This window comes from Doryrhamphus excisus, chromosome 13 (assembly GCF_030265055.1).
Source record: "Doryrhamphus excisus isolate RoL2022-K1 chromosome 13, RoL_Dexc_1.0, whole genome shotgun sequence".
Taxonomy (NCBI): domain Eukaryota; kingdom Metazoa; phylum Chordata; class Actinopteri; order Syngnathiformes; family Syngnathidae; genus Doryrhamphus; species Doryrhamphus excisus.
The window spans coordinates 9659357-9686363 of NC_080478.1; the positions used below are offsets into that span (position 1 = coordinate 9659357).

General features: G+C 39.3%; 2 protein-coding genes across 2 annotated transcripts in view; one reads left to right on the forward strand and one right to left on the reverse strand.

Annotated features, from left to right (window-relative positions):
* Positions 1 to 8271, forward strand: part of LOC131140525 (gamma-aminobutyric acid receptor subunit rho-1-like) — a 22833-nt gene extending 14562 nt beyond the window's left edge. Inside the window, exons 9-10 of the mRNA XM_058091027.1 lie at positions 1436 to 1632; positions 5028 to 8271. Of these exons, the coding sequence (XP_057947010.1) occupies positions 1436 to 1632; positions 5028 to 5330 (500 nt within the window). The 3' untranslated portion in view covers positions 5331 to 8271. The remainder of the gene's footprint in view (positions 1 to 1435; positions 1633 to 5027) is intronic.
* On the reverse strand, positions 7546 to 13541 carry LOC131140526 (peptidase M20 domain-containing protein 2-like). Its single transcript, XM_058091028.1, has 8 exons — positions 13447 to 13541; positions 12669 to 13084; positions 11062 to 11181; positions 10815 to 10974; positions 9212 to 9366; positions 8995 to 9100; positions 8049 to 8186; positions 7546 to 7948 (listed from the first exon to the last, which is right to left on the reverse strand). The coding sequence occupies exons 2-8, from the start codon at positions 13065 to 13067 to the stop codon at positions 7809 to 7811; spliced, it is 1218 nt and encodes a 405-aa protein (XP_057947011.1). The 5' UTR covers positions 13068 to 13084; positions 13447 to 13541; the 3' UTR covers positions 7546 to 7808.
* Between the last annotated feature and the right edge of the window lie 13466 nt (positions 13542 to 27007).

Genomic DNA, 27007 nt, shown 5'->3' on the forward strand with positions numbered 1-27007 from the left:
ACGGCACTTTTAGTGCAGGAGGAACTTTTGTTGTGTGCGAGGCTGCATTGGACTGCGGATGATGTGCGACACGCGTGCCGTCTGAAACCATTTCTAACTCCGTGGAGGATGCATGTCAGTTTCGGCACTGTCCAATGAGCGTGCACAGATCGTGTGGACCATGACGAATATGTGTTTGCACTCTGCTCGAAATACGCGTTGTGCACACTGATTTCAGCAGTGGTGCCCAGCTGACGGACGAGCGCCGGCATTTTGTTGGGGAGTTGGCAGCGGATGTGACTGGAGGGGCCCAGCAGAGGCGGGCAAACCTGCTTTTCATTCAGGTTTTCAGTTAATAATGTGAGAAGACTAGAAATAAATACAAAAGGCGAGTTGTGGGTACAGTAAACCTCGGATATATCGGACTCGGATATATTGGAAATTCGCTCACAACGGACAGATAAAAAAGAACCAATTTTTCTGTAATGCATTTCCAATAAAAATTCATTGCATATATCGGATTTTTTATAACGGATTTCGCCTATTTCGGCCTATTTCGCCTATTTCGCCTATTTCAAAATCTCCAGTCCCGTTCCAATGCATTTCCATAAAATTTTCCTCGCATATATTGGATGGCCGCATCGTGGCGCTCCGATTCGCCGAATCGTGACAGGCCGCTATACGACGTCATTTGCAGCGTTTGCAGCGTTGCCTGCGCGTCCAGGTACATTGGAAACATAGTCAAGGAAGTGCCTTTTTATAACGGATAAAATCCGATTTACGCATATACCGGATATAAATCCGATATATGCGTAAAACGGACATTTTCCGGTATACACATATAACGGATTTCACTTATATCGGACAAAACCAGTGGGAACAATTGAATCCGATATATCCGAGGTTTACTGTACCAGCATTTTGTTCATGTTCTTGTAAAACAAGCTTTGTTTGGCTTGAAATAAGCTAATGAGTAGCCCTTGGCCAAAGTAGCTCTCACGAGAATAAGCCCTAATATAGCCAGTAGTATACATTTAAACATTTATACTTCATGTATGTGATTGGTATTGGTATCTGTATTGGACGATTTCACTCATGGATTAAAAAAAAACGTGATCAGAACATCCCTAGAGCCTCGGTAAATGTTATCTAAGCTTTAAAGCTTGGTTGTTATTTACTACGTGGCATCAATGGCTTCTGTTGTTGATGGGGTCTTCAACACTTTTATACATGTGCCTTCTACACAATCGGAAATAAAATGCAGTTTATTAAAGTCCTAATGTGACGGTCCGTACCCGAAGGCATGCCAGAGAGGATGCCTGCAGGCACAACATCCTGTCCTGTATATTTATTTCCTGTCTGACCTTGCTGTGACGCACGGCCATGCAAGCTGCCTCACATAATTTCCACTGTTGAAGTGATTTAAGTGTTTGTGTGTGTGTGTTTCTCACCGCAGGCATTACCACTGTCCTCACCATGTCCACCATCATCACCGGGGTCAATGCCTCCATGCCGCGAGTGTCCTACATCAAGGCAGTGGACATCTACCTGTGGGTCAGCTTTGTTTTTGTCTTCTTGTCCGTGATCGAGTACGCAGCCGTCAACTACCTCTCCACCGTGCAGGAGAGGAAAGAGAGGAAACTCAGGGAGAGAGTAAGCACCTTTTTTGTCTTTTTGTCCGTCACAGTCCACAGCTCCATCAGCGCTTTTGTCATATCATCTCCCTGATAGCACTTAAGCAAACAAGTTATTGTTTTATTCAAATGAATGAATACAATGCACTTTTATTTAGAAGCAACAATGCTCCCAAAAGGTGCTCATTTTTGCGTCTTCCTGCTTGAAAATGTTGTTTTTTTATCGTGAATGCAAACGAGTTTAATCTGCTTGGCGTCTACTGTATGTAGAGCACATAAACACACTTTTTGCCTGCATAGTATTTTTTCTTCTACTATATGCACACACACACAGAAAAAATGGATGCCTGTATTTCAATGTATTTCTCCTATGGGAAACAATGCAAATTGAAACAGTCCGTTCCAGGGTCAAATTATCAGCATCATATGTTGCATTTTAATATTCAGAACTGCCATACAAGTGTAAAAAGAAGTTAACTGCTAGGTAAAACTCCAGTGCTGATGTACAGTATGTAGACCAATGCATAATACATAAAGTCATTGCTCTGCGGTTATCATCACATTTCTCAATGTCAGAAGTGTCAGAGCCACATTTGTGGAGTTGAGCTGAAGCCTTGTGTGAAAAAAATATACTCAATAAAAATAATGATATATAATTGTATAGAAATTATGTAATACATTTTTTTTTACAATTTTTATTAATTAAATACCATTATTTAAAAAAAATTCTCACGCAAATAGAGACACACGAGATGTGAAGACAGCTCTTGTAACAATACCATCCCACTATACCACTATAAATACCATGTAATACGTCCATATTTGCAATACATATTTTCTAAATTGCATCACTTTAAGCCTCTCTTAGGGCTACAGCCAATTATTGCTGGGACTTGAGCTCATGGATATTAATATTTTTCATCTGCCAAATGCAAAAGGGCAGATGAAAAGAGGTTTACCTAAAAAAAAAAAGATTTAAATCCTATTTGGTATTATTGTGATATGGCAGATTTCAAATGTATGGTTAGATTTTTGCAGCTAAAATTGTTGCAAATACAGCAGTATCTTAATCGTTATTAGTCCCGGGGTGTCCAAACTTTTTCCAAAAAGGGCCACATTCTTAAAAGTCAAAGGATTCGGTGGACTACTTTTATGTTTTTAGATATATTTATTAATGATATAAAAGGGCTTAAAATGTTAAGATTAGCATGATTTATTCATATTAAAATTTCTACTTTTTCTCTTCTCATTGTGCTCCCACCGTTTTTTGCTGTTTTATTTTACATAACAAACAAACGTAGGTCACAAATAATGGACACCACTATCTGGGCACCCCTTTTTTTGTTTGCATGGCAGGTTATTTAAGATGCATCAATAATCTGAGAAGATATTCTACAGTGGTTCATTGCGTCACCACATTTCACATGTTTTTTCTCACTTAACTTTTACGGTCTTGTTCACGAATGAGGGAGTGTGGAGTTGTTGGAGTGTGAGGTCGATAAGCGGATCGGTGCTGGGTCTGCAGTAATGCGGTCGCTGTACCGGACCGTCGTGGTGAAAAGAGAGCTGAGCCAGAAGGCAAAGCTTTCAATTTACCGATCGATTGATGTTCCCACCCTCACCTATGGTCATGAGCTATGGGTCGTGACCGAAAAAACAAGATCACGGATACAAGCGGCTGAAATGAGTTTCCTCTATAGGGTGGCTGGACTCACCCTGAGGAGCTCAGTCATCCGAGGAAGGGGGGGCTCAAAGTTGAGCCGCTGCCCACGCATGCACGGGCAGAACATGCAAACTCCACACAGAGATGCCCAAGGGTGGAATCGAATTTGGGTCTCCCAACTGTGTGGCATGTGCGCTAACCACTCGTCCACTGTGTATATATACACACACCATATTTTCTGGACTGTAAGTCGCTCCGGAGTATAAGTCGCACAATGCCAAAAATGCATAAATAGATAGAAAAAACATACATAAGTCGCACTGGAGTATAAGTCGCACAAGGCCAAAAATGCATAATTAGGTAGAAAAAAAACATACATAAGTCGCACAATGCCAAGAATGCATAATTAGGTAGAAAAAAAACATACATAAGTCGCACTGGAGTATAAGTCGCACAAGGCCAAAAATGCATAATTAGGTAGAAAAAAACATACATAAGTCGCACTGGAGTATAAGTCATACAATGCCAAGAATGCATAATTAGGTAGAAAAAAAACATACATAAGTCGCACTGGAGTATAAGTCGCACAAGGCCAAAAATGCATAATTAGGTAGAAAAAACATACATAAGTTGCACAATGCCAAAAATGCATAATTAGGTAGAAAAAAAACATACATAAGTCGCACTGGAGTATAAGTCTCACAAGGTCAAAAATGCATAATTAGTTAGAAACAAAACCATACATAAGTCGCACTGGAGTATAAGTCGCATTGTGAGTTATTTATTTATTTATTTATAAGTGGCACAATGCCAAAAATGCATAATTAGGTAGAAAAAAAACATACATAAGTCGCACTGGAGTATAAGTCTCACAAGGTCAAAAATGCATAATTAGTTAGAAACAAAACCATACATAAGTCGCACTGGAGTATAAGTCGCATTGTGAGTTATTTATTTATTTATTTATAAGTGGCACAATGCCAAAAATGTATAATTAGGTAGAAAAAAAACATACATAAGTCGCACTGGAGTATAAGTCACACAAGGCCAAAAATGCATAATTAGGTAGAAAAAAAACATACATAAGTCGCACTGCAGTATAAGTCGCATTTTTTGTGGGTAATTTATTTTACAAACTACTTGACCAAAACAGACATTACGTCCTCTTGGAAGGCAAATTCTAACAATAATAAAGAAAAAAATCAAAGAATAGAGAACAGGCTGAATTGATGTAAGCTATGCTAACACAATGGTTATTCAGTTACACAAAAAATAAACATGAACAGAAAAGGTGTCCATGTCCTGTTTATGTAACATAAACAGTTTTTTCATTCATAAGTCGCTCTGGAGTATAAGTCGCAGGAACAACCAACCTATGAAAAAAAGTGTTACTTATATGTATATATATATATATATATATATATATATATATATATATATATATATATATATATATAAATTAATATCATACAGGGTTAATGTAAAGTTTTAATGTTACACAACCGAGAATAATATATTATCTTCATTTGCAATGACTATGTTGTTAAATTGCATCATTTTAAGCCTGTCTCGGGGTTATGGCTGATGACTGGCGAATCTTGCTTATATTACCGTACTATTTTTCATCTGGCAAATGCTGCGGCATATGGAGCCAATCACCCACGCGGCCCCCGAGGAACATTTCCATCACAAACATCCCTATTTATGGGCCCTGATTGAACATGAATAAAATCATCATTTTGTCTGCCCAGCTGCCCTGCACGTGTGGCATCGGCAACCCGGACGACATGATGATCGACCCAATGATCACCGGATATGGCACCATGGATGTCAACACTACGGGGAATTACGGCATGCCAGAGAACGGCGGGCGGCAGGAGCGGATTCTGGCTCAGGTGGCGCTGAACGATCCTCAGCTCACAGGCCAGGTGAAGCCCACCAGGGGCTACGTGAACATTTGGATCGACACCCACGCCATAGACAAGTACTCGCGGGTCGTCTTTCCCGGGGCTTACATCCTCTTCAACATCATCTATTGGTCCATCTACTCGTAAGGATCATCCTCTGCTACAATGAGCGCATTTTCATGCTCATGAAATTGTGAGGAACGCCGCCCGCCGCACACGAGGACCACTGCCTTCTCAACCCCTGGCCTCTTACAACTGGTTCTGGTTCCAGTGTCTGTGGTGTCGTGCTGTTCATGGAAAAAAAAACTGTTGCTAAGGCTTGATGTTGCTCCTGCTCTGAGAGATGATCAGCATCCACGCAGGTCAGTTACAGTTCAGAGACACTCCATCACCTCCTCCTACATCTTGGCAATCAGTAATAAAAACACTATGACAATCAGGCCCTCGCTCATGTGGAAGTGGTCTTTTTCAGCACATTCGACGTATGTCTCCTTGTGACTTTTCTATCGCTGTGACGCTAACTGCAATGCATTTCTGTGATTCAACGACGTTTCATATTTAAAAAAAAAATGCAAATGTAAAAGAAAAAAAATCCAAAGCATTGGCTATTGTACTTGTACTCAAAAATATATATTTATTTCTTCTTTTTATATATATATATACTATATATAAGTGCAGCTTGTCTCTTCTGTTGGTGTCGTGAGGCTTTGAGGTTGACTGTGAGCCGAGGTGCGAAATCTCAATGATGAGGAAAAACACAGGTATTAAACTCCTAACCTGAGATGTCAAGTGTGTGATGTTGTGTTTTTTAACCTTGTGAAGATTTCCGCCAATGAACTCTTTCAGTTTACATGTGACGGAAGACAACTGGTGCAGATGTAAGACAATACATGCAGTAGGTAAACATCGCTCTCTGATGCCGTAAAGGGATAGTTGGGATTTTTGGACATGAAATGATATCACCATCAGCAGTGTAGTCCATCAATGTTGACTTACCACCCCCACTTGGTCCTGTGAGCCCAGTTCTGGTCAAATTGTTTTGAGAAGCCAAACTATAGTTAACTTATTTGATCCCAAAGATGTATTTATATGTCTTTTATGGGGTTTTTTTTGTGTGAGAGGTGAGGTTATAATGAAAATGACCACATGGTGGCAGAAGTGCATTTTATAAGAACTCAGGATGCATCTTTCCTGTTTAAATATACACGCTACGCAGCAATCAGGAAGTGAAAAGGCATCTATTTCACCGTGTTGTGTGAAGGAAGTTATTCATTCATTCATTCATTCATTCATTTTCTACCGCTTTTCCTCACGAGGGTCGCGGGGGTGCTGGAGCCTATCCCAGCTGTCTTTGGGCAAGAGGCGGGGTACACCCTGGACTGGTCGCCAGCCAATCACAGGGCACATATAGACAAACAACCATTCACACTCACATTCATACAATTTGGAGTCGCCAATTAACCTAGCATGTTTTTGGAATGTGGGAGGAAACCGGAGTGGTGTTATATTTATAAAATTTTGTTTGTGTTGTTTATGTCGTGGCATCATTGTTTAGATATTTTGGCTAAATATTTATGGCTAAATTTGTGTCAAAGTAAAAGTTATGCTATTTTTTCACAAAAGGTCTTTTTTCTCCCTTTTTTGTTGAGAACTGATAAATTCCTGAAACTTCCCGATTGTTCTACTGCTGATTACTAAAGAACGGAAAAAGGTAGAAACGAACTTTTTTTTCTGATGAAAGATGAGAGTCTAATCTTTCTTTGGGTAAATACCATATAGCCCAAGAACACAATATTCTGTGCGCCTTGAAAAATCTGCCAAAATCATCAAAAATGGCTGGGATTGAACAAGATAAGTAACCTCAATAACTTAATCACCATCACTTTCATCACCAAAATCCAACCAGAACTCGGCTCACAGGGCCAAGTGGGGGGTAAGTCACAATTGATTTACTACACAGCTGATGATGAATAATTTGAGTTCAAGTTAAAAGTTTGGAGTGTATTATGTATTTTTCAATATTTTCACTTTTACGGCAAATGAATATCAGCTCCAAATGTGGGTTATGGGCCTCCTTGACTACTAAATGTCAGTGTTGACGGTAGTACTGTAGGTGCCGGGGCCATTTTGATACATTTTGTACCTTTTTTAACTTTATTATGAGTATTTCCTGGTGCTATATGATTTTGACTTTTCTTTCACTTTTTTTCACTAGCAGCCGTTCCTGACGCAACCCTGGCCGGGAGTCAAACCTATACCCTTTGCCAGGAAAAGTAGAATCATGTACCATGATACCAGAAAAAAAGACAAAACCCTGTAATACATGACACAACTCAGTTTTAGGACTCATTTCAGTGGGATTTTCTGTATTGTACACTTTAGTATCATTTAGACATTTTATTGCATTTCCACTAATAGCCTTCGCTGTCGTCGTTGCCACGCCCCAGTGAATTTCACGTGGATAAATACACACCATACCTCAAATAAGACACTGCATTGATACTGTATCTCCTCCATTGATATTTGCAGAAAAAAAGCATTTGCCTAAATAAAGACCTCACCCAAAACAAATGCCTTAGCCGTGACAGACATCTGCTGTTAAACTTGTGTACTCATGTCAACTCCTCATTTCTCCTGCTTCACTTTGGCCTGAGCAAAGTCGTCTTTCACTTGCCTCAGCAAATGTGGGCTGCACAGCACATCCACAGCTGTCATTGCCAGAGCTTTGGCCACCCTCAGGGTGTACATCTGGGCTTCTTCAGAGCCTGGCACAGCAGACGGAACAGGGGACGCACCAAGTAAACAAGCAAAACCCAAATGACCGTCATGGCTTAAACAGAGAATAACAACGTTGTGTGGTACTACCTGCCGCTTTGGCGAAAGCCTCGGTGTGGTTGTAAGCGGTCGTGAGGATGGAGAAGATAGGATGGATCCCAGGGATCACGTATGACACGTTGCCGAAGTCTGTGGCAACTGCGACAAATGATAAAAGTTTAAAATCAATCCAATCAGACAACATACAATACAAAGAACACTTTCCTTTTGTGATGTACTCAAGCCTGGTGCTGAAATTTAAATCACTCTGCTCAATAGCTCATAAAAAAGTCAAGAATTTTATCTTTTTTTGGAGATATTTATTTAAAAAAAATAATAATCATTTGGCCAGGGCTGTTTTTGTCTTGGCCCACGGCACATTCTAAAAATACAATTAAACAAGAAATAAGAAATAAGAGAGATAAGAAAATTTAAATTAAAAAAAATTAAATAAGAAAAAAATATATATCTAATAATAATTAAATAAGAAAATTAAATAAGAAAATGGAAAACCTAGCAAAAATTGATAAAACTATGCTAATTTTACAATGAAGTGAAAATAAAGTGGAATAAAATAAAGTGAGAGAAAGAAGTTGTGATCTTGCGAGAGAAAAAAAACAGTAATTTCAGAAAAATAATGTAAAAATATAAACTTGAACTAGTTGGCACTAGTTGGCACACAAAAAAACAGTAGTGATTTTACAAGAACATCATCAAAATATACGAAAAAGTCATAATAAAGAGTAAAACCGAGTAATGTTACAAGACAAAACTTTGTGATATTACCAGAATGAAGTTGCATTATATATATATATATATACATATATATATATATTTTTAAACATAATATATTGTACTGAAATTGGTCAATATCAATACCGTCATTTTTCACAGATACGAGCTGATCCTGATCGGTGGCGATGGATTTGAACACCCCCAGTTTCCTTATGTTAAAAAGTGATTATTATATACGTACCAGCATAGTCGGCGATATTTTCCGGAAACTCAATCCCTAAAACTTGTGCGTTAACTTCATAAAGCTTCTCCAGTGTGGTGTTGGGAACAATGTTCAAGTAGGTGTGTTCCGGGTAGGTTATCTCCACCTAGAAAGCAAGTATGAAGTATGATGGACATTCTGCAATAAAGGTAACGTTGACCCATCACTTTGCACATTTTCTGGATAATTTAGCGTAAATAATTTTATGTACGCTTACTTGGCAGCCAGTCGCTATGGCAGCAGCCTTAAAGCAAGCCTCGACTTTGACCTTCATCTCAGCAACCTCCTTCATCATGGGTGCGCGCAGACAATACTGGAGCTCTGAGTAGGAGGGCGTGATGTTGGACTTCACCCCTCCGTGTTTGATGATGCCTGAGGAAGCGAGCAGGTGCATGCAGGTGATGTATTTATACTCATAAACATCATTTATACTGCATGAAAACATATCCAGAAAGAAAAGCGGCACAAAGCGGCAGAGTTGAAAGCTCCATTTATAATAATACATACATATAATCTCCATTCATACTAACACTAACAGGGCAGACTGGCCCTGGTCGGCTTCATTCATCAGCTTGTGGGAGGAGTGATCGCATTAATTAATTAATTGAAGTGAGTGGCATCTTTTGTAGAATCATGCAATTTACGCCATTTAAGACATACGTAAATAAGATATCAGATAAATATCATTAGTATGTACTAGACTTTGGAGTACAGACTACATAATACAACAGTATGAAAACCAGGTTGAAAGAGAGAAAGTATCCATTTTCAAGGCAAATAGAGGACTTCCACTTTGCACACATTTGTAACCATCATACCCTGAAAGTACAGTAAATTCCGGACTATAAGCCGTTACTTTTTTTTTCCCAAACTTTCAACCCTGCGGCTTATTCAGTGATGCGGCCAATTTATGTAATTTTTCTAACGGCCGCCAGGGGCTCTCGAGTAGAAAAGGTAAGATTAAGACCGGTGGAATAGGAAGACTGCAACTTTGTGCAAGACTGTCTTGTGCATAAATGAAATTAGCGTAAACATACCCTCGTCATGGAAAATGCAAAAAGAAAGGCATATGAAGAACTTTCAAGCTAAAAGCAATCGAGTTGTCCGATAAAGAAGGAAACAGACCTTCTGCACGTAAACTTGGCATAAACGAATCAATGGTGAGACGCTGGAAACGGCAGCGGGAAGAACTGGAGCAATGTAAAAAGACGAAAAAAGCTTTCAGAGGTAATAAAAGCAGGTGGCCCGAACTGGAAAGCATTCATTCTCTGTTTATCGTCTTTCTTTGTAAATATGTTTACATGTTTTAATGTAGGGCGGCACGGTGGTCTAGTGGTTAGCACGCAGACCTCACAGCTAGAAGACCAGGGTTCAATTCCACCCTCGGCCATCTCTGTGTGGAGTTTGCATGTTCTCCCCGTGCATGCGTGGGTTTTCTCCGGGTACTCCGGTTTCCTCCCACATTCCAAAAACATGCTAGGTTAATTGGTGACTCCAAATTGTCCATAGGTATGAATGTGAGTGTGAATGGTTGTTTGTCTATATGTGCCCTGTGATTGGCTGGCGACCAGTCCAGGGTGTACCCCGCCTCTCGCTCGGAGACAGCTGGGATAGGCTCCAGCAGCCCTCGTGAGGAAAAGCGGTAGAGATTTAATGTGGGCATATGCGGTTTATATACAGGTGCGGCTTGTTTATGTACAAAATCGGTTTTCCTCTAAAAATGTAGTGGGTGAGGCGCATAATCAGGTGCGCTCTATAGTCCGGAAATTACGGTAAAAAAAAAAAACTCCCTTATTTGTAGTAGCATCACCGACGCTCACCTTCAAAGTTGCAACCAGGCTTGAGCTGATTCCTCAGCATGGTGAGGTTGCTGTAAGCCTGCACGGCAGCATCCAAGGCGTTCAAGCCCATCCATGGCAGAGCGGCCGCGTGGCTGGCCTTCCCATGGTACTTCACCAACATGCTGGAAATGAGAAAGATCTGTTATCAGGCTGGCGGAGAACAAGGAATGATGATGATGATGTGTGGAAAAACTTGCTAGGTGCGTGCACGGCCACGCATGGAGACCCCATCCTCCGCACCAGGATGGGCCATGAAGACCAGGTCGATGTCCTCAAAAGCTCCCGCGTTGAGCAGCTCGATTTTTCCTCCGAACTCCTCCTCGGATGGAGTTCCCAGAATTGTCACCTGGACAAAATGGTTGCATGTTGTCCACTTTTGATATACAGAAGAACATTTTTATGATGGGTATGTAGTCTTTATCAGGCAAGGAACAATTTACTCACTTGCTGACTCATTTTTAAAAGGACATTTTTTAAAGTCAAGTGACGACGGCACTCTTAGTCCTGTTCAGAGCAGCCTGTTCCAGGGTGCTGTTCAAATTTAAACAGCTAACAATTGTACATAAAATGTCCTCTGTGGCTATGGATGATGAGTGATGAGGTATGATGAGTGACAATCTGTGCATCTAACAACGCCACTGCTCTGCTGAGCGTTCGGTTTCGACACAATGACTCTTCAGTGTAATCGCGACTCAAAAAGACCCAAACTCCTTCTACATTGTCCACCCGTCACAGTCCAGTGTGCAAGGCGACAAACAAAAGTAGCTACTTGTTCCATGAAGTAAAGTCATACAACAACCAAGGTCGCCATGGCAACAGTTGAAGAACACAACGCTCTTGATGGAAGGTTATCTCTTAGAACAAATTCATCTTTTTCATAACTTGACTGTTACTCTCAATGGACCCATTAAAGTGCAGATTATTTATATTTTTTGTCATTCTTTTTTCTGGCCTTAACCTTCATTAAAGGATTTACTGTAACCATGACAACGGTCATATCAGCACATAAAGGACAGTCCTGTGCCTTAAATTGTACTGTCACACATAATAAACATGAATACAGTGACAACTTAAGGCTTGTCAACTGGTTCTTTTTCTGTTCTATGGAAGGAAAAATATGAAAATGATAAAGTTGAACTTTTTGAAGAAATAAAGTCATAATTATGAGATATTCCAAATTCCAAGATGATGAGATACAAACTGTGCATGTCCCTAGTGCCATGTGATGAAGACTTTATAGTTGTATTATTTTGATTTTTCATCTCATAATTCTTCAATTTCTTTCTTTCAGTGACGATAAAAAATTACTTTCATACATTTCTTACTGAATATATTTTGTTTGTGTTCATTCATTCATTCATTTTCTACCGCTTTTTCCTCACGAGGGTCGCGGGGGTGCTGGAGCCTATCCCAGCAGTCTTTGGGCGAGAGGCGGGGTACACCCTGGACTGGTCGCCAGCCAATCACAGGGCACATATAGACAAACAACCATTCACACTCACATTCATACCTATGGACAATTTGGAGTGGCCAATTAACCTAGCATGTTTTTGGAATGTGGGAGGAAACCGTAGTACCCGGAGAAAACCCACGCATGCACGGGGAGAACATGCAAACTCCACACAGAGATGGCCGAGGGTGGAATTGAACCCTGGTCTCATAGCTGCGAGGTCTGCGCGATAATCACTCGGCCGCCCTGTTTGTGTTCATTTATTTTAAATATTATATTTATTTTAATATTTTAAACAAAGTAGAGTTGTAATAAATACACTAAATACTGTATATTTTGGGCTCCAGCTGCAGAATTGTTCCTTTTAGCAGGACAGAGATTACCTTAACTCGGAGCGGAAGTTCTGCTTGTCCCTCCAAAGCCGCTTTCAGACCCCAACCGGCAGCGGCTCCCACCTCAGCGATCAGGTTGTGTCCGCACGCGTGGCCTATATCAGGCAGGGCGTCGTACTCACACAGAAAGGCCACGTTCAGAACCGGGTCTCCCTCATTGCCTCCCACCGGGCCCCAGCTGGCCCGGAAGGCGGTAGGCATCTTGTAAGGACTTTGGACTCTCCAGGCTGGGTCCAAGTGGAAGAAGCGCAGGAAGCGCTCCATGGCGTACTTTTCTTTCCCGGCGAGTTCAGGGTGGGCCCAAATGTCCTGACTCAAACTGTGTAGCTCGTCCTTGTGAGCGTCTATGCATGACTGCACCGACTTCTTCATCTGCTGGACTTGTTCCATGTTGTATGAAGCACTGCCTGAAATGACACAGAACCTGTCTTAGAACGGGTCTTTAAGCTCCCTTAGTTTGACATAAACACACACCCATTAATAGCATTTTCATAAAAATACAGCTTCAGGGCTCTTTTCATTCATTTTGTCACCCATACTGTAACTACTTTTTTATTAAAACTAATAAAAACATGGAAAATGTAGCAGCTTAAGAACAAAAAAAATAATATTTTAGACCTGCTTAACTTTGGCCACATGTCCATACATTTATATTATATACAAAATGTTGATATCTGTCTGGAGGAATGACTGAACATGTTCTAGAACTGTCTAAAACCGGCTACAAGTGGCTACAAATGAGTTTCCTCCAAAGGGTGGCTGGACTCACCCTAAAAGATCAGTCATCCAGGATGTGCTCACGCTGTTCCTTCACATGAAGAGGAGCCAGTTGAGGTGGCTCGGGCATCTAGTCTGGATGCCTCCTGGACTCCTCCCTGATGAGGTGTTCCAGGCATCCCCAGCCAGGAGAAGGCCCTGGGTTAGACGGACACTCTGGAGGGATTATGTCTCACAGTTGGCCTGATAATGTCTTGGTATCCTCCCGGTGGAACTGGAAGGAGTGGCCAGAGACCAGGAAGTCTGGACTTCGCTACTGAGACTGCTGCACCCATGACCGGACCTGGATAATTGGAAGAAAATGTAATGGAATGTAAAAACTTGGTTGGTTTATAAATAGGGATGTCAAATGATACAACATTTAATTAGATTAATCGGTTTTCAAAATTAATTAATCATGATTAATGAAAAAAAAAAGCCAGAGCAGGATTATACTGTATATGCATTATACGTATTTATATTATGTAGTACCGTAGATTATATGCAGTATATGTATGCAGTATATGTACTGTATGTATCAACAGTATTCTTTCACAGTAGCAGATCATTTGAATCACACTTTAACTGTGTTATTATGAGCCATGTGTTTGGAGATGGCTACTATCTTGCACAATATACATTTGTGTTTTATTTTTCATATTTTATTAAAAATACATTGAATTTTATTCATTGAATTTAGAAGTGAAATACTTTATAATCCCTGTAGCACCGTTTAGTATGAGTCTTACTTCCTGTTGTCTGTCTGTTCCAACTTTCCTGTTTTACAGTGAGGTTATGCTTGAATTCCAACAAAAACCTGACTTCCTCGCTATTGGAACTAAAAATATAGACAATTTATAGGTTAAACATGCTTTAACTTGCTCAAATAGCTTTTTCTTTATTTTATCAAGATGCTGCACTTCCTCTTAAGAAGGCTCTTCCCATGTCTTCATAACACTTTGTGGAAATTGGCTGCAGTCATGCTTAAACAGAATAAGACAAACACAAGTCAGGGCGGTGGTACCGGTACAGGTAACAGGTTTTTTTGCGCACTTTGTCATTAAAGTTAACACAAAACATCACCTCTATTATTAACAAAAGCATTATGGTATCAACACTTTGACCCTGGAACAGGTCATAAGTAGATAAATTAATATAAAAATGAAGATAATGACAAAACCTTAAATGTCCGAGATAGATAATACAGTAAACCTCGGATATATCGGACTCGGATATATCGGAAATTCGCTCACAACGGACAGATAAAAAAGAACCAATTTTTCTGTAATGCATTTCCAATAAAAATTCATTGCATATATCGGATTTTTTATAACGGATTTCGCCCATTTCGGACAAAATCTCCAGTCCCGTTCCAATGCATTTCCATTAAATTTCCCTCGCATACGTATATCGGATGGCCGCATCGTGGCGCTCCGATTCGCCGAATCGTGACAGGCCGCTATACGACGTCATTTGCAGCATTGCCTGCGCGATTTATATTATATTTTATATTATATATAAAAGTGAGTGACGTCAATAATACTAGCACAGCAGTGAATGAGATCTTAACCTCACTATTGGAAATAACGTAGGCCTGACGGGCGTAACAGGGCCTAGCTTAATTAACAATTTGTTATGCTCAGAGTCCATTCATTCATTCATTCATTCATTTTCTACCGCTTTTTCCTCACGAGGGTCGCGGGGGTGCTGGAGCCTATCCCAGCTGTCTTCGGGCGAGAGGTGGGGTACACCCTGGACTGGTCGCCAGCCAATCACAGGGCACATATAGACAAACAACCATTCCCACTCACATTCATATCTATGGACAATTTGGAGTCACCAATTAACCTAGCATGTTTTTGGAATGTGGGAGGAAACCGGAGTACCCGGAGAAAACCCACGCATGCACGGGGAGAACATGCAAACTCCACACAGAGATGGCCAAGGGTGGAATTGAACCCTGGTCTCCTAGCTGTGAGGTCTGCGCACTAACCACTAACCACTAACCACTAGACCGCCGTGCCGCCCGCTCAGAGTCCAATAAAGTTAAATTCTCATTACCTTACGTCTCTTTTCATTGCCCAGTCCAGGTACATTGGAAACATAGTCAAGGAAGTGCCTTTTTATAACGGATAAAATCCGATTTACGCATATACCGGATATAAATCCGATATATGCGTAAAACGGACATTTTCCGGTATACGCATATAACGGATTTTGCTTATATCGGACAAAACCAGTGGGAACAATTGAATCTGATATATCCGAGGTTTACTGTAGATAGATAGAGGCGCCCTCTGTTGGTCACAAACCTTTAAAAGCCTTTAAAAACCTGTTATTGTTATTATAATAATTTGAACTATTTAAGAAAATCAATACAAGCAAATGAATAGGACGTGTGCCCGTTGTTGTTTACCAGTGAACATCAAGTACAGCAGTTGTCATATTTGCATGTTGATGTCACGCATGAGCAAAAGTGATGCATTCAGCTCCATTGTGCTTCCTGTTTGAAAAGGTCAGCCAGAGGTCGTGTATGTGATGTCCAAAAGATGAATGAATGAAATTCACTCCCAGGGTAACATCTCTCTGTGAGCACACTAGAGGGACCCAGACCTCCTCTGTGTGGTGTCCACAGATAAATGATGCGTTCGTGCGCGTGTGAATGCACAGGATACATTGATGTTATTACAACATGCAAATGAGCCGCTCTCCTATAATGAGGTCAATGGAAGGAAGATACAAATGTGCGTGGGAGAGAGCAGGTGTGTATGTGTGTGTTTGTGGAGGTTAATTGGGGGCGGCTGTCACTCAAGGGGAGGGGGGACATGTTGAACAGCTAGACGTCCCTCTGATGCGAGCTGTCTGTCAGCGTGGTTTTACGCACCGTCGACCATGCCGTCACTCTCTATTGTGCATCAATTAAGTGACATGGACTGGAAGGGAAGTAAGGGTAGGGGTGGGCAACCTATTGTTTTGTGCAACGATTTGTCTGATGGGGAAATGTGCTGGATTTCACACCATTTAGCTATGAATTTAATTTGCTTCCATAAATCCCTGCAAAGTAAAGTAAACGGAAAAAAATAAAACAAGAAACAAATATACAGTAACAGTAACAACACTTCATGAAATAAAGTACAATGCATAGTAAAATAAACAAAAAAAACGTGAAAGTAAATGTAGAAAAAAATCAAATGCAAAAATTCCATAAATACTACAATAAATACTACATAAAAATATGGAAGGTGAAGAGAAAGACCCAGGTCTGCTTCACAGGAAATTTGTGTTTAAAAGCTACCTAATGGAGTCTGAAGTACCACTCTTGCGCAGAGCATACCTGAGCTAACATCAGTAAGTATGCTGACAGCGTGAGATCAAACGGTGGTCGTCAAGCAAACAAAAATCAGCAAAAAGAACTAGTTTAAATAATGGAGTTGCTGAATGGTTTGCCAAAGACTGCAGATCCATCACATATCTGAAGACAAGGGTCTTCACCACCTCATACAGATACAGTAGCCACAGCTGGCCCACCTTCAAGGGGAACGGTCGTCATAAGAATTCACAAACTATATGAAAATTAAAAGTCAACAAAGATGGACCAACGTTTGTTGCACTGACAGGAGACCACTAAACAGCAGTAAGCAACCAGAACTACCTCGAGGTAACACCACTTCTGATCCACGATAGTTGGCAGATACACTCATTCGCACTTGCCGTGGTGAAATCGTAGGAACGACATTCCCCCGAAGCATGTGCTCATCGGTTTCATGATGTTGCTGTTAAAGTTTTACAATGATGGTGTTTTAAATGTTCCTTTATTCATCATCCATCATCCAATGCACAGCATCATCTCCCAACAGAAAAGCAGTCAGTGGCAGATTACTATCACTGCCTTACTCCACGAAAGACTGAGCGAATCATTCTATCTGTCTGTCTGCACTACTCTTATCGCAAAACAAACTTCAAGCCAGCTGTAGTACTTCAATAGATAGAGTTGACTTTGGGTAAACATGTGATTAATCACAGAACCGCCATGTGATTAACTTGATTTAAAAAAATTAATTGATTGAAAGACGGAGCAAATCATTCCATCCATCTCTCTTATCTGAACTGCTCTTACCTGAAAACAAACTTCAAGCCAACTGTAGTACTTCAATACATTGAGTTGACTTATGGTAAATGTGTGATTAATCAGGATTAATCGCAGAGCAGCCACGTGATTAACTCAATTATATATTTTTAATCGATTGAAAGACTGAGCAATTCATTCCATCCATCGGTCTTATCTGTACTACTTTTATCTCAAAACAAAGTTCAAGCCAACTGAAGTACTTCAGTAGAGTTGACTTATAAGGTAAATGTGTGATTAATTAGAATTAATCAGAGAGCAGCCATGGGATTAACCTGATTAAAATGTGTAATTGATTGAAAGCACTAATAAAAACATGTACTGGACAATTGTCACCTACATAATCAATGAGCAAAAGATTTCCCTGTGCTACCGAGCGGATTCAGAAGGAACTCCGAAGAGTTACAGCGAAGCCATTTTTAAAAAATATTCCAAATGACAGCTTACAATCATCCTCCTCATGTCCTCTGGTCTATTTTGCTCCAAACAGAAGACAAGGTGTTGATGAGTGTGATTTTAAACATGAGGGTTCCGCCTGGCTGAAGGAAGCTGACAAGGTGTCAGTTTGAGACTCTCCTGCTGCCGTCAGCATCACGGGCCAAAAAAGGGGGGACCCCGCAAAATGTCTGGAACTCCTGTCATACGTGTTACATCCGTGCACGCTTGGTGTTCTCCGTGCTAGAATACATTAACACCTCCACTGTCCAGGCGGCCTACATCTTCAGGGGATGCTGGATGGGGGGGCTGTTGTGCATGCTGTTTCATGTTTAACTCAATGAAATGATTTGTGGCTGCAAACAACAAATAAGCAGGCGACAAGACACTTTTTCAGACTGTGATCCATCGCCAACCGAGTGTGGTCAAAGCCATTACTGCTGTGCATCATGACATTGATTGGAATACTTGGTTAAGAAGACAAAATAACAAATCAGCAATTACAATGAACAAAAAGTGAAAATGACATTTCCTACTAGTTTAGTAGCCACAGCCCTGCGGTAGACACCAAGCTATTCCTTTGTTTGACAGTACTGAGAGGGATGCTGTCTGCTCCAATAACATCAACCTTAGTGGGAGCGTGAGAGGAAGAAGAATGTGTCGAGCAGACCAGACGTTACCCTTAAAGAGTGGATGATTTGTTTCCATAATGTGTTACTGTAATAACGTTGTGTCTATAGCTGCAGCTACACAAAGGTAAAACTAAATATAGGAAAGAAATACTTCAAAGTATTATCCTGCTGATTTTTGGCGACAACAACAACAGACAACAATTCACACGGTCACTGGGTGGGGAATGAATCCATGCTGCCCTTACAGGTCTGTCCAGTTAGTCAATAAATACTAACTAAATAATTCATTAAACCAATGAACACATAATTACTTAAATTAAAGAATGTATGAAATTGTGAAATAAATAAATATTGTCAATAATATTATTATATTAATGTACAAATGTTATTATATATTCTATTAATTATACAATAAAAAATAATATAATATAATAATAAATAATGATATATAATAAATTAAAAATAAATAAAATATTAATATTACAGTATTAATTATTATTTTTACATTAAATTAACTGGTATTTTAATTATGTAATGTAATTATTTAATGTATTAAATGATTTCATAATCCATTTGATCTTCCATATTCAACCACTAGCCCCAAATTAGCCCCAAATTCCCAAGGTCCAACTACACTTATGATAATGATCATAATATTAGTTTATGGCCCTGAATCTAACACTGAACCTAACCGTGCCATGCAGTTTTTCACTAACAATGCAAGGAAATGGGGATTCACCTGTTTGGCCTATAAAGCCTTCAAAAAAAACCTCCTATACGTACCAAGACCTGCATCAACCAAGCTATAGCAACACTGTTATTATCGGAGCTCAAAAAGATATGGCTCCGAGTTCTTGTCTTAATGTCGTAGCTCATCCAAAATTTACCGGTGGCAAAGAACAGAATGTACTCTTAAAAAAAAAAAAACAACAGTCAAAATATATATATATAACAGGAACTTAGTCATAATTGCATGATTAAAATTTACATGAAGAAAGTTAAAATAGTTGAAAAATCAACTTGTGGAAAATGGAAAAAAACAGCTCTAATTTTACGTGAATAAAGTCAAAATACTAATTAAAAACAATTATTCTAACAAGAAGAAAGTTGCAATTTTATGAGAATAAACATGTGATATCATGAAAAAAATAACCATTTTAGTAATATAGAGATTAAATAGGAATGAAATAAATATGTTTTTTAAAAACAGTCATAATATAAGAGACAGACAAAACAAAATGAAGTTGTAAGTTGGGATAATTTAGTCAGGAAGCATGTTATAATATTATGGCAATCCAGTCATAACATTCCTAAAGTTATGAAAATTATTTCAAAGAAAACCTGTATACTCATACTCAGGCATAACCACCATTGAGACAAAAGGGGGGACTTATGTGATCTTTGGCCATGGGCATGTTTGGGGGGGGTGCAGTAAGGAAGACGGAAGTGCTAATCTGCTTGTGCTCAACTGCTCTGTTTTGCTGCCACGTTATAAATAAAAGCTTGCCTGAAGCAGCTCCCTGAAGAGCTATGATCTATTATCCCTCTGACACCTTAGTCTCATGAATTTACAACCTGCTATAACCTCTATCTTAACTAAAAGCCTTAATATTGATTATAATAATGTTCATATTTCATTATCATCTTTGTAAAGCCAATATCTGTACTACTAATCCTGATATCATCTTCTATAGGTGGCAAGCTTCATTTTGAGCCTCCTCAGTGATCTCCTGGAGGATGATAGTAATTTCAGCACACCAGAACAGGAAGGAGGCAAGCAGAACTGATCGTTGCCACAAGCACAGGTTAAATAAAACATGGAGGATACTGGGAGGCTTGGAGGGAAGAAGGGAGGGAGGGAGGGCGAGAGCTCTGGGATTGTTAAACTGTGTAAAGGAGTCGCATTAGTGACCATGACACAAAGTCAATCTTAATTAAATAATCTTAATGAAATTGCATCTTTACAGTGTTTCTTAATCCTCATATGGACATGACATAACAAATGAGTCAGTGCAGGTCTTTGCATCCCCTCTCCACTGTCAGGGCTTGAGTGTTAATTGGGAGCTCTCCCAAGGGGAGCTCGTAGGCGTCTTTGTGTTTATCTGCTAATGTGATTGCCACGGATTCGGAGCTAATCCTGAATAATGAACACGCTTGATATTCCTTTCATACTCCTTATGACCTGTTGTGCACGAATAATATTCAATGATTGCAGCTGATGAGCCTTTTGGATGAGAGTAAGTCACTTGAATGGTGGCTTGGAACATGATGGTTTCAAGAACCCCACAATAGATGTCGAAAGTGTCGTGTCAATGCAAACAAGGATGAGGTTGTTTAAGAAGCAGCGTTATTAATTCTTTCCAAAAGGTCAGACAAAAACGGAAATTTTCCCATAAGAAATAATGTAAACCCAACGAATCAAACATACTGACCAAAAATATATTTAAAAGAGAATGATTATATCGTGAGGCGGCACGGCGGTCTAGTGGTTAGCGTGCAGACCTCACAGCTAGGTGACCAGGGTTCAATTCCACCCTCGGTTTTCTCCGGGTTCCTCCCACATTCCAAAAACATGCTAGGTTAATTGGTGACTCCAAATTGTCCATAGGTATGAATGTGAGTGTGAATGGTTGTTTGTCTATATGTGCCCTGTGATTGGCTGGCGACCAGTCCAGGGTGTACCCTGCCTCTCGCCCGAAGACAGCTGGGATAGGCTCCAGCACCCCCCGCAACCCTCGTGAGGAAAAAGTGGTAGAAAATGAATGAATGAATGATTATATCGTAACATACAGAAAACAATGTAAAATAATCATTAATGATGAATCACGCAAAGCACACGTGCAGTGTTGGTTTGTTTGTTGTCAAAATAGCGTGAAAAGTTCTAAACAAATTTTTATGAAATTTGGAGGAATTTTTCGGAATTGGATATGGAAGAACTGATTACATTTTGGGGGTAATCAGGATTACCGTCTGTGCTTGTCAGTCCCCTAAAGGTGTGTCCCAAATTATTCATTCATTTTCTACCGCTTTTTCCTCACGAGGGTCACGGGGTGCTGGAGCCTATCTCAGCTGTCTTCGGGCAAGAGGCGGGGTACACCCTGGACTGGTCACCAGCCAATCACAGGGCACATATAGACAAACAACCATTCACACTCATATTCATACCTATGGACAATTTGGAGTCACCAATTAACCTAGCATGTTTTCGGAATGTGGGAGGAAACCGGAGTACCCGGAGAAAACCCAAGCATGCACGGGGAGAACATGCAAATTCCACACCGAGGGTGGAATTGAACCCTTGTCTCCTAGCTGTGAGGTCTGCGTGCTAACCACTTGACCGCCGTGCCGCCCTGTCCCAAATTAAACACCCTGAATTGTTTGGTACTGTCCATTGAGCTCCGGGAGAAATAAAAATATGATTTATGGGGTTTAATAATTTGAACAGGCAAGTCGGGGTGCATGTTGTCACAAATTTTCACCCTTTTGTGTGCAGCGGTTGATGAATAGATGAGTTATCTAGCACAACAAAGTCATATGTACAACATTGTCACTGTAGATAGTAACCAAGGGTAGTACTTCTTTATGCACAACAGATAATAGCATTTAATGTACATTATATATAGCTTCATCCCCAAAGTCCCAGAGCTCATATATCAAGAAAATAATGAAAAAACATTGACGCATCCTACATACATACGCTTTAGGTAGCCGTCAAGGAGGGAATAATCAGATAAACACTGTGTTTGATTTCTTTATAGGAACAAGTGCCTCAGCGTGACACGCCATTAATCAATCACCAGTTAACAATGAACTCCCGACTCTGGTGGTCATGGCCCCCGTGACCTAATGAGGGGTTGACAGGCGTTCCCCCCAGTGTGAGGCCAAAGCTGGAGCGGATTAATGAGCTGATGTCAAACCTGTGATACGTTGGAGAAGTAATGGGTTTTTGATGTTTTTTGGGGGAGCAACGGTAACTCAGAGACGTACACCAATAAGTACACCATTGTAGTAATAAACAGAACCAATATGATAGTATTCAAATATATTTTTTGTCAGGGGAAACCCGCAGAAAACCTAAAACTAAGTCGATCTGTGTGGTAGCGGCATCACTAGCTTTCCTTCAGTCAACTTTGTTACAATCCAAACTCATGGCGACGCTGTTATTAAATTAAATAAAAGTCGGATTGACTTTTTTGGGATAATCTTTCATTTTTTCAGTCATTGAAAAAAAAACAATTAGTGAAAATTAACTCTTAATTGGACAAGAGAAAAGTCGTAATTTCATGAGATTAGTCATATTTTTCATGAAAATAGCTTTCATGGAACTAGAATGTTTTTTTAAACAGTGTATTTTTAAATATAGTTGCAATGATGCAATAATTTTTACAGAAAAAGTCAAACTTATGAAATACAAATTTTTTCAGGAAAATAACTGGACTGGTAAGAAAATAAACCTGTTTATTTTGTTTATGAGAATAGTTATATTGTTTCCTGATTTTTTTTTATAATGGTAGAAGAATTAAGTCATTAAAAAAGGCGTAATCTCAGTTGAATAATCTTAATAATTTTTTAAATATATATTTTATATATAAATACTGCAGTGTTACAATTAGGTTATTAGAAATAATTACATGTACTTTAATATTTATGAGAAAAAAAGTTGTAATCTTGTGAGGGAAATAAAAAATAACTGTAATGTTATCAGAATTAAACAAATTACAAACTACAAAAAAGTTGATTTTATCCAGAGAAAATGTCTGAAATTAAATAAAATGTGACGAGAATTTTCTTCTTTTTTTCAGAAAAAAAAGGCAGAAATTTAGATATAATTTTTTTCAATAAATCTTAATGGAAATTATTTATTAAAGATAAAAATCCCAATGTTACATATATGTTGTATCTGCTCCAATATGTTACATAACTGATTATCATCTTAGCGTCAATGGTGAAGCGTGGACTGTAATGAGATGCTACTTCCTCTCTTTGTATACTGATGAGCAGGAATGTAGGTCTTCCACGCTGGATAAAATGCACAGATTATTGAAGTTTAGTGCACGTATTCCACAGCCTCGAGTCGATTCCACCGCAAGCTGTGAAGTGATAACAAGTGCGCTTGTGTGTATGTAGGTGTATGTTGGTGTAGTAAAGGATTCCTCCCTGCTTTTGCCAATTTCCTCACGATGGCTGGTGGCTGGCCGCCAACAGAGATGTTTTCTACACTCCAGCCATCGATCTATTTCCCAGCACAGATGGCTGTGATTGCTTTTTGGAAGGAGGACAGATCTGAGTCCTACCTGACGAGGATTACAATCCAATCTGCTTGTATTGTTTGTTAGACCCAAATACTGCTTTTTTGGACTTCTGTGTCTAAGACATTGCATTATAGAATAATACACTTCATTGAAATGTTTACTATTCCAATAGAGAGATAATTTACAACAGGGGTCTCAAACTCAATTTACTTTGGGGCCACTGGAGCTCGGGTCTGGGTGAGACTGGGCCACATCAGGTTTTCAAAAAAAAAAAAAAAACGCACTTATTAAAAACAAAAAAATTTAAAAAAACTTTGCTTTGGTTCCAATTTTCTACAAGAAAAGCTTTGATAAAATATCAAATATCTTTATTTATCTTTATTTATTTTTCTACACAAAATAAGATGAAAAATAAATCAACAAATCAAGAATAAAGAAAATCAATCAATCAGTAATAAATAAATAAATATAAGAATAATAATAAAAACTTAAGAAACCACATATAGTTGGTGGGTAGACAAATTATTTTTTTCAGATTAAAATGAACAAAGCATTATTAGAGCCCTGTAGACATGACAAAACACGACTATAGTCACATTTATACTTATTTTATTTACAACATATTGCGCAACTGCAGGGTCTTGAGACACATGCTAACTCGCAAACTAGAGAGCTAGAGACCTAAACGGTAGCCTTCAAGTTATTTCCTTTAAACTTAAATAGCCAAAAACTTACCACTTCCACACGGACAGGGAGGAGAACTATTAACAGTTATTTAACCTTTAACATGAACATTAATCAAACGTAATATGATATGTAATATATATGTGACATGATAGCATACAGCATCCATATCACACTTGCGCGGGCCGCAGTAACATTAAACTTTCATATCAAGGCGGGGGCCTCAAACTAGTGTCCTGCGGGCCACATTTGGCCCGCGGGCCGCGTGTTTGAGACCCCTGGTTTACAATATGTCCTTCCCAAAATTTTGCAGAAAATCGTGAAAAAACGTGTTAAGTACTGTGTGTTTGAACACAATGTGCTAATAATGAAATATTCTGCTACCACAACATATTACCAATGCCGTCACTAACAACTGGCCAAGCAAACTCCCAAAGCAATTTTAAAGTCATTTTTTGGAAAACTAAGGGCTAAAATACAAAATGAGTTGACCATTGTATTGTATTTTGTTGTATTATAAAGTACGGTGATGATGTATTGCTTTTACACCTTTCCCTGAGAATGTAATACCAATTTAATAAGTCGAACAATAAACTAATAAGTGTAATCGCAACCATGACAAAATGGAATATGTGCAAAACTGAAGAAAAATGTTTTTTTTTTTTTCTATTTAGAAACATATAGAAACTTTTCATGGTTATATAAAAAAAGATACATTCAGTTAGAAACCCCAGTGGTGAACACAATGGGAGGTGAAAGTCTAAAAATACTCTCCATTTCACAAGTTGTCGTGCAGCTGACAGAAAAGGGCCAAGTGATTCCAGGTAAAGTGACTGCTGTGTTACGGCAGTCAGGCCCGTTTGGGCATCAGGTCAATCTCTGAAACAGTGCAGCTGCGTTTGGACCCGATGAATTACTATTTGGCTTTCTGGGGAGATTGGAGCTTTGTGATCATCCTGTCAGTGCATCTCCTCACGAGGAAACATGGAGATGATTCTCTGCTGCTGCTGCTGCTACTACACAGGTTGATTTGCATATAGGTTGCACACAGGGAACACTACACAAAGACCGCTGCCTGTTTCTCCTCTCGGATGAGCTAGGAGATAGACTAGTTAACAGCTGTGTTACATAAAGCGGCTTAAAAAATACATGACATAAATCTGGTTATTGTATTGTACGCATGAGCCTCATTAATTCTGTATTGTAACTCAATTAAATCTGGTCAGACAAACCACATTTAAAGCAGCAAAAATTGCACATTTTTAAACAATGTATTTGTTAAAATACATATTTCATTTATTTAGGCCCCAATGTCCAGTGAATACATTTGTATTCTTATGTCATATTGTTCACATTTGAACCTCAATAACCCCAATAAATGCTGTGCCTGGAATTTATATGTCTTATATGTCTAATCTCCTCTGCCTAAAGAGAGACATGGCATCTGTAAAGCTGCCATTTGTGGTGCAGTGCAAAGATGGCAATTGACCCTTCAATGACGACTAAATGAATATGAGTTGAAATCAAATGTGTTACAGTACATGTATATTTGAATGTGCAATAATATCTCATTCATCAAGACCCGGCAATAATAAGCACATTTCCGTGAAGAGGGATTCCTTATTTCCAAATGGAATTGTTGTAGTTAGACCATAGAAAACTTGTTATCCTTGTTGTGTGTGTTGCTGTAAATGCGTACCGATGCAAGAGGAGCTGAGTGGGGGCGGACAGGAAGTGATGTCGAGGGTTCAGAGTTGAATTTTAGGGTTACAGCTGTAACAGTAGCCCGTGTTAGGGATTATTGTGTCTGTTGTGAAATAATTCAAGCCTGCAATACGAGCCTGTTGTTCTGGTGAACAAGAACTAATGAGTAGAGTAGTGACTGAAGAACTAAGGCAGTTAAATTGAGAGGAACTAATTAAGAACTAATGAGTAGAGTAGTTACTGAAAAACTAAGGTAGTTAAATTGAGAGTAGTTACTGAGGAACTAAGACAGCTAAATTTAGAGTAGTTGCTGAGGAACTAATTAAGAACTAATGAGGAAAGTAGTTACTGAAGAACAAAGGCAGTTACATTTAGAGTAGTTACTGAGGAACTAATTAAGAACTACTGAGGAGAGTAGTTACTGAAGAACTAAGAACATCAATTTAGAGTAGTTACTGAGGAACTAATTAAGAGGCAATGAGGGGAGTAGTTATTTAATAACTAAGACACATAGATTTAGAGTAGTTACTGATGAACTAATTAAGAACTAATGAGTAGAGTAGTTACTGAAGAACTAAGGCACATCAATTTAGAGTAGTTACTGGGGAACTAATTGAGAACTAATGAGATTACTTACTAGAGAACTAAGGCACATCAATTTAGAGTAGTTACTGGGGAACTAATTAAGAACTGATGATAAGAGTAGTTACTGAAGAACTAAGACTCATCAATTTAGAGTAG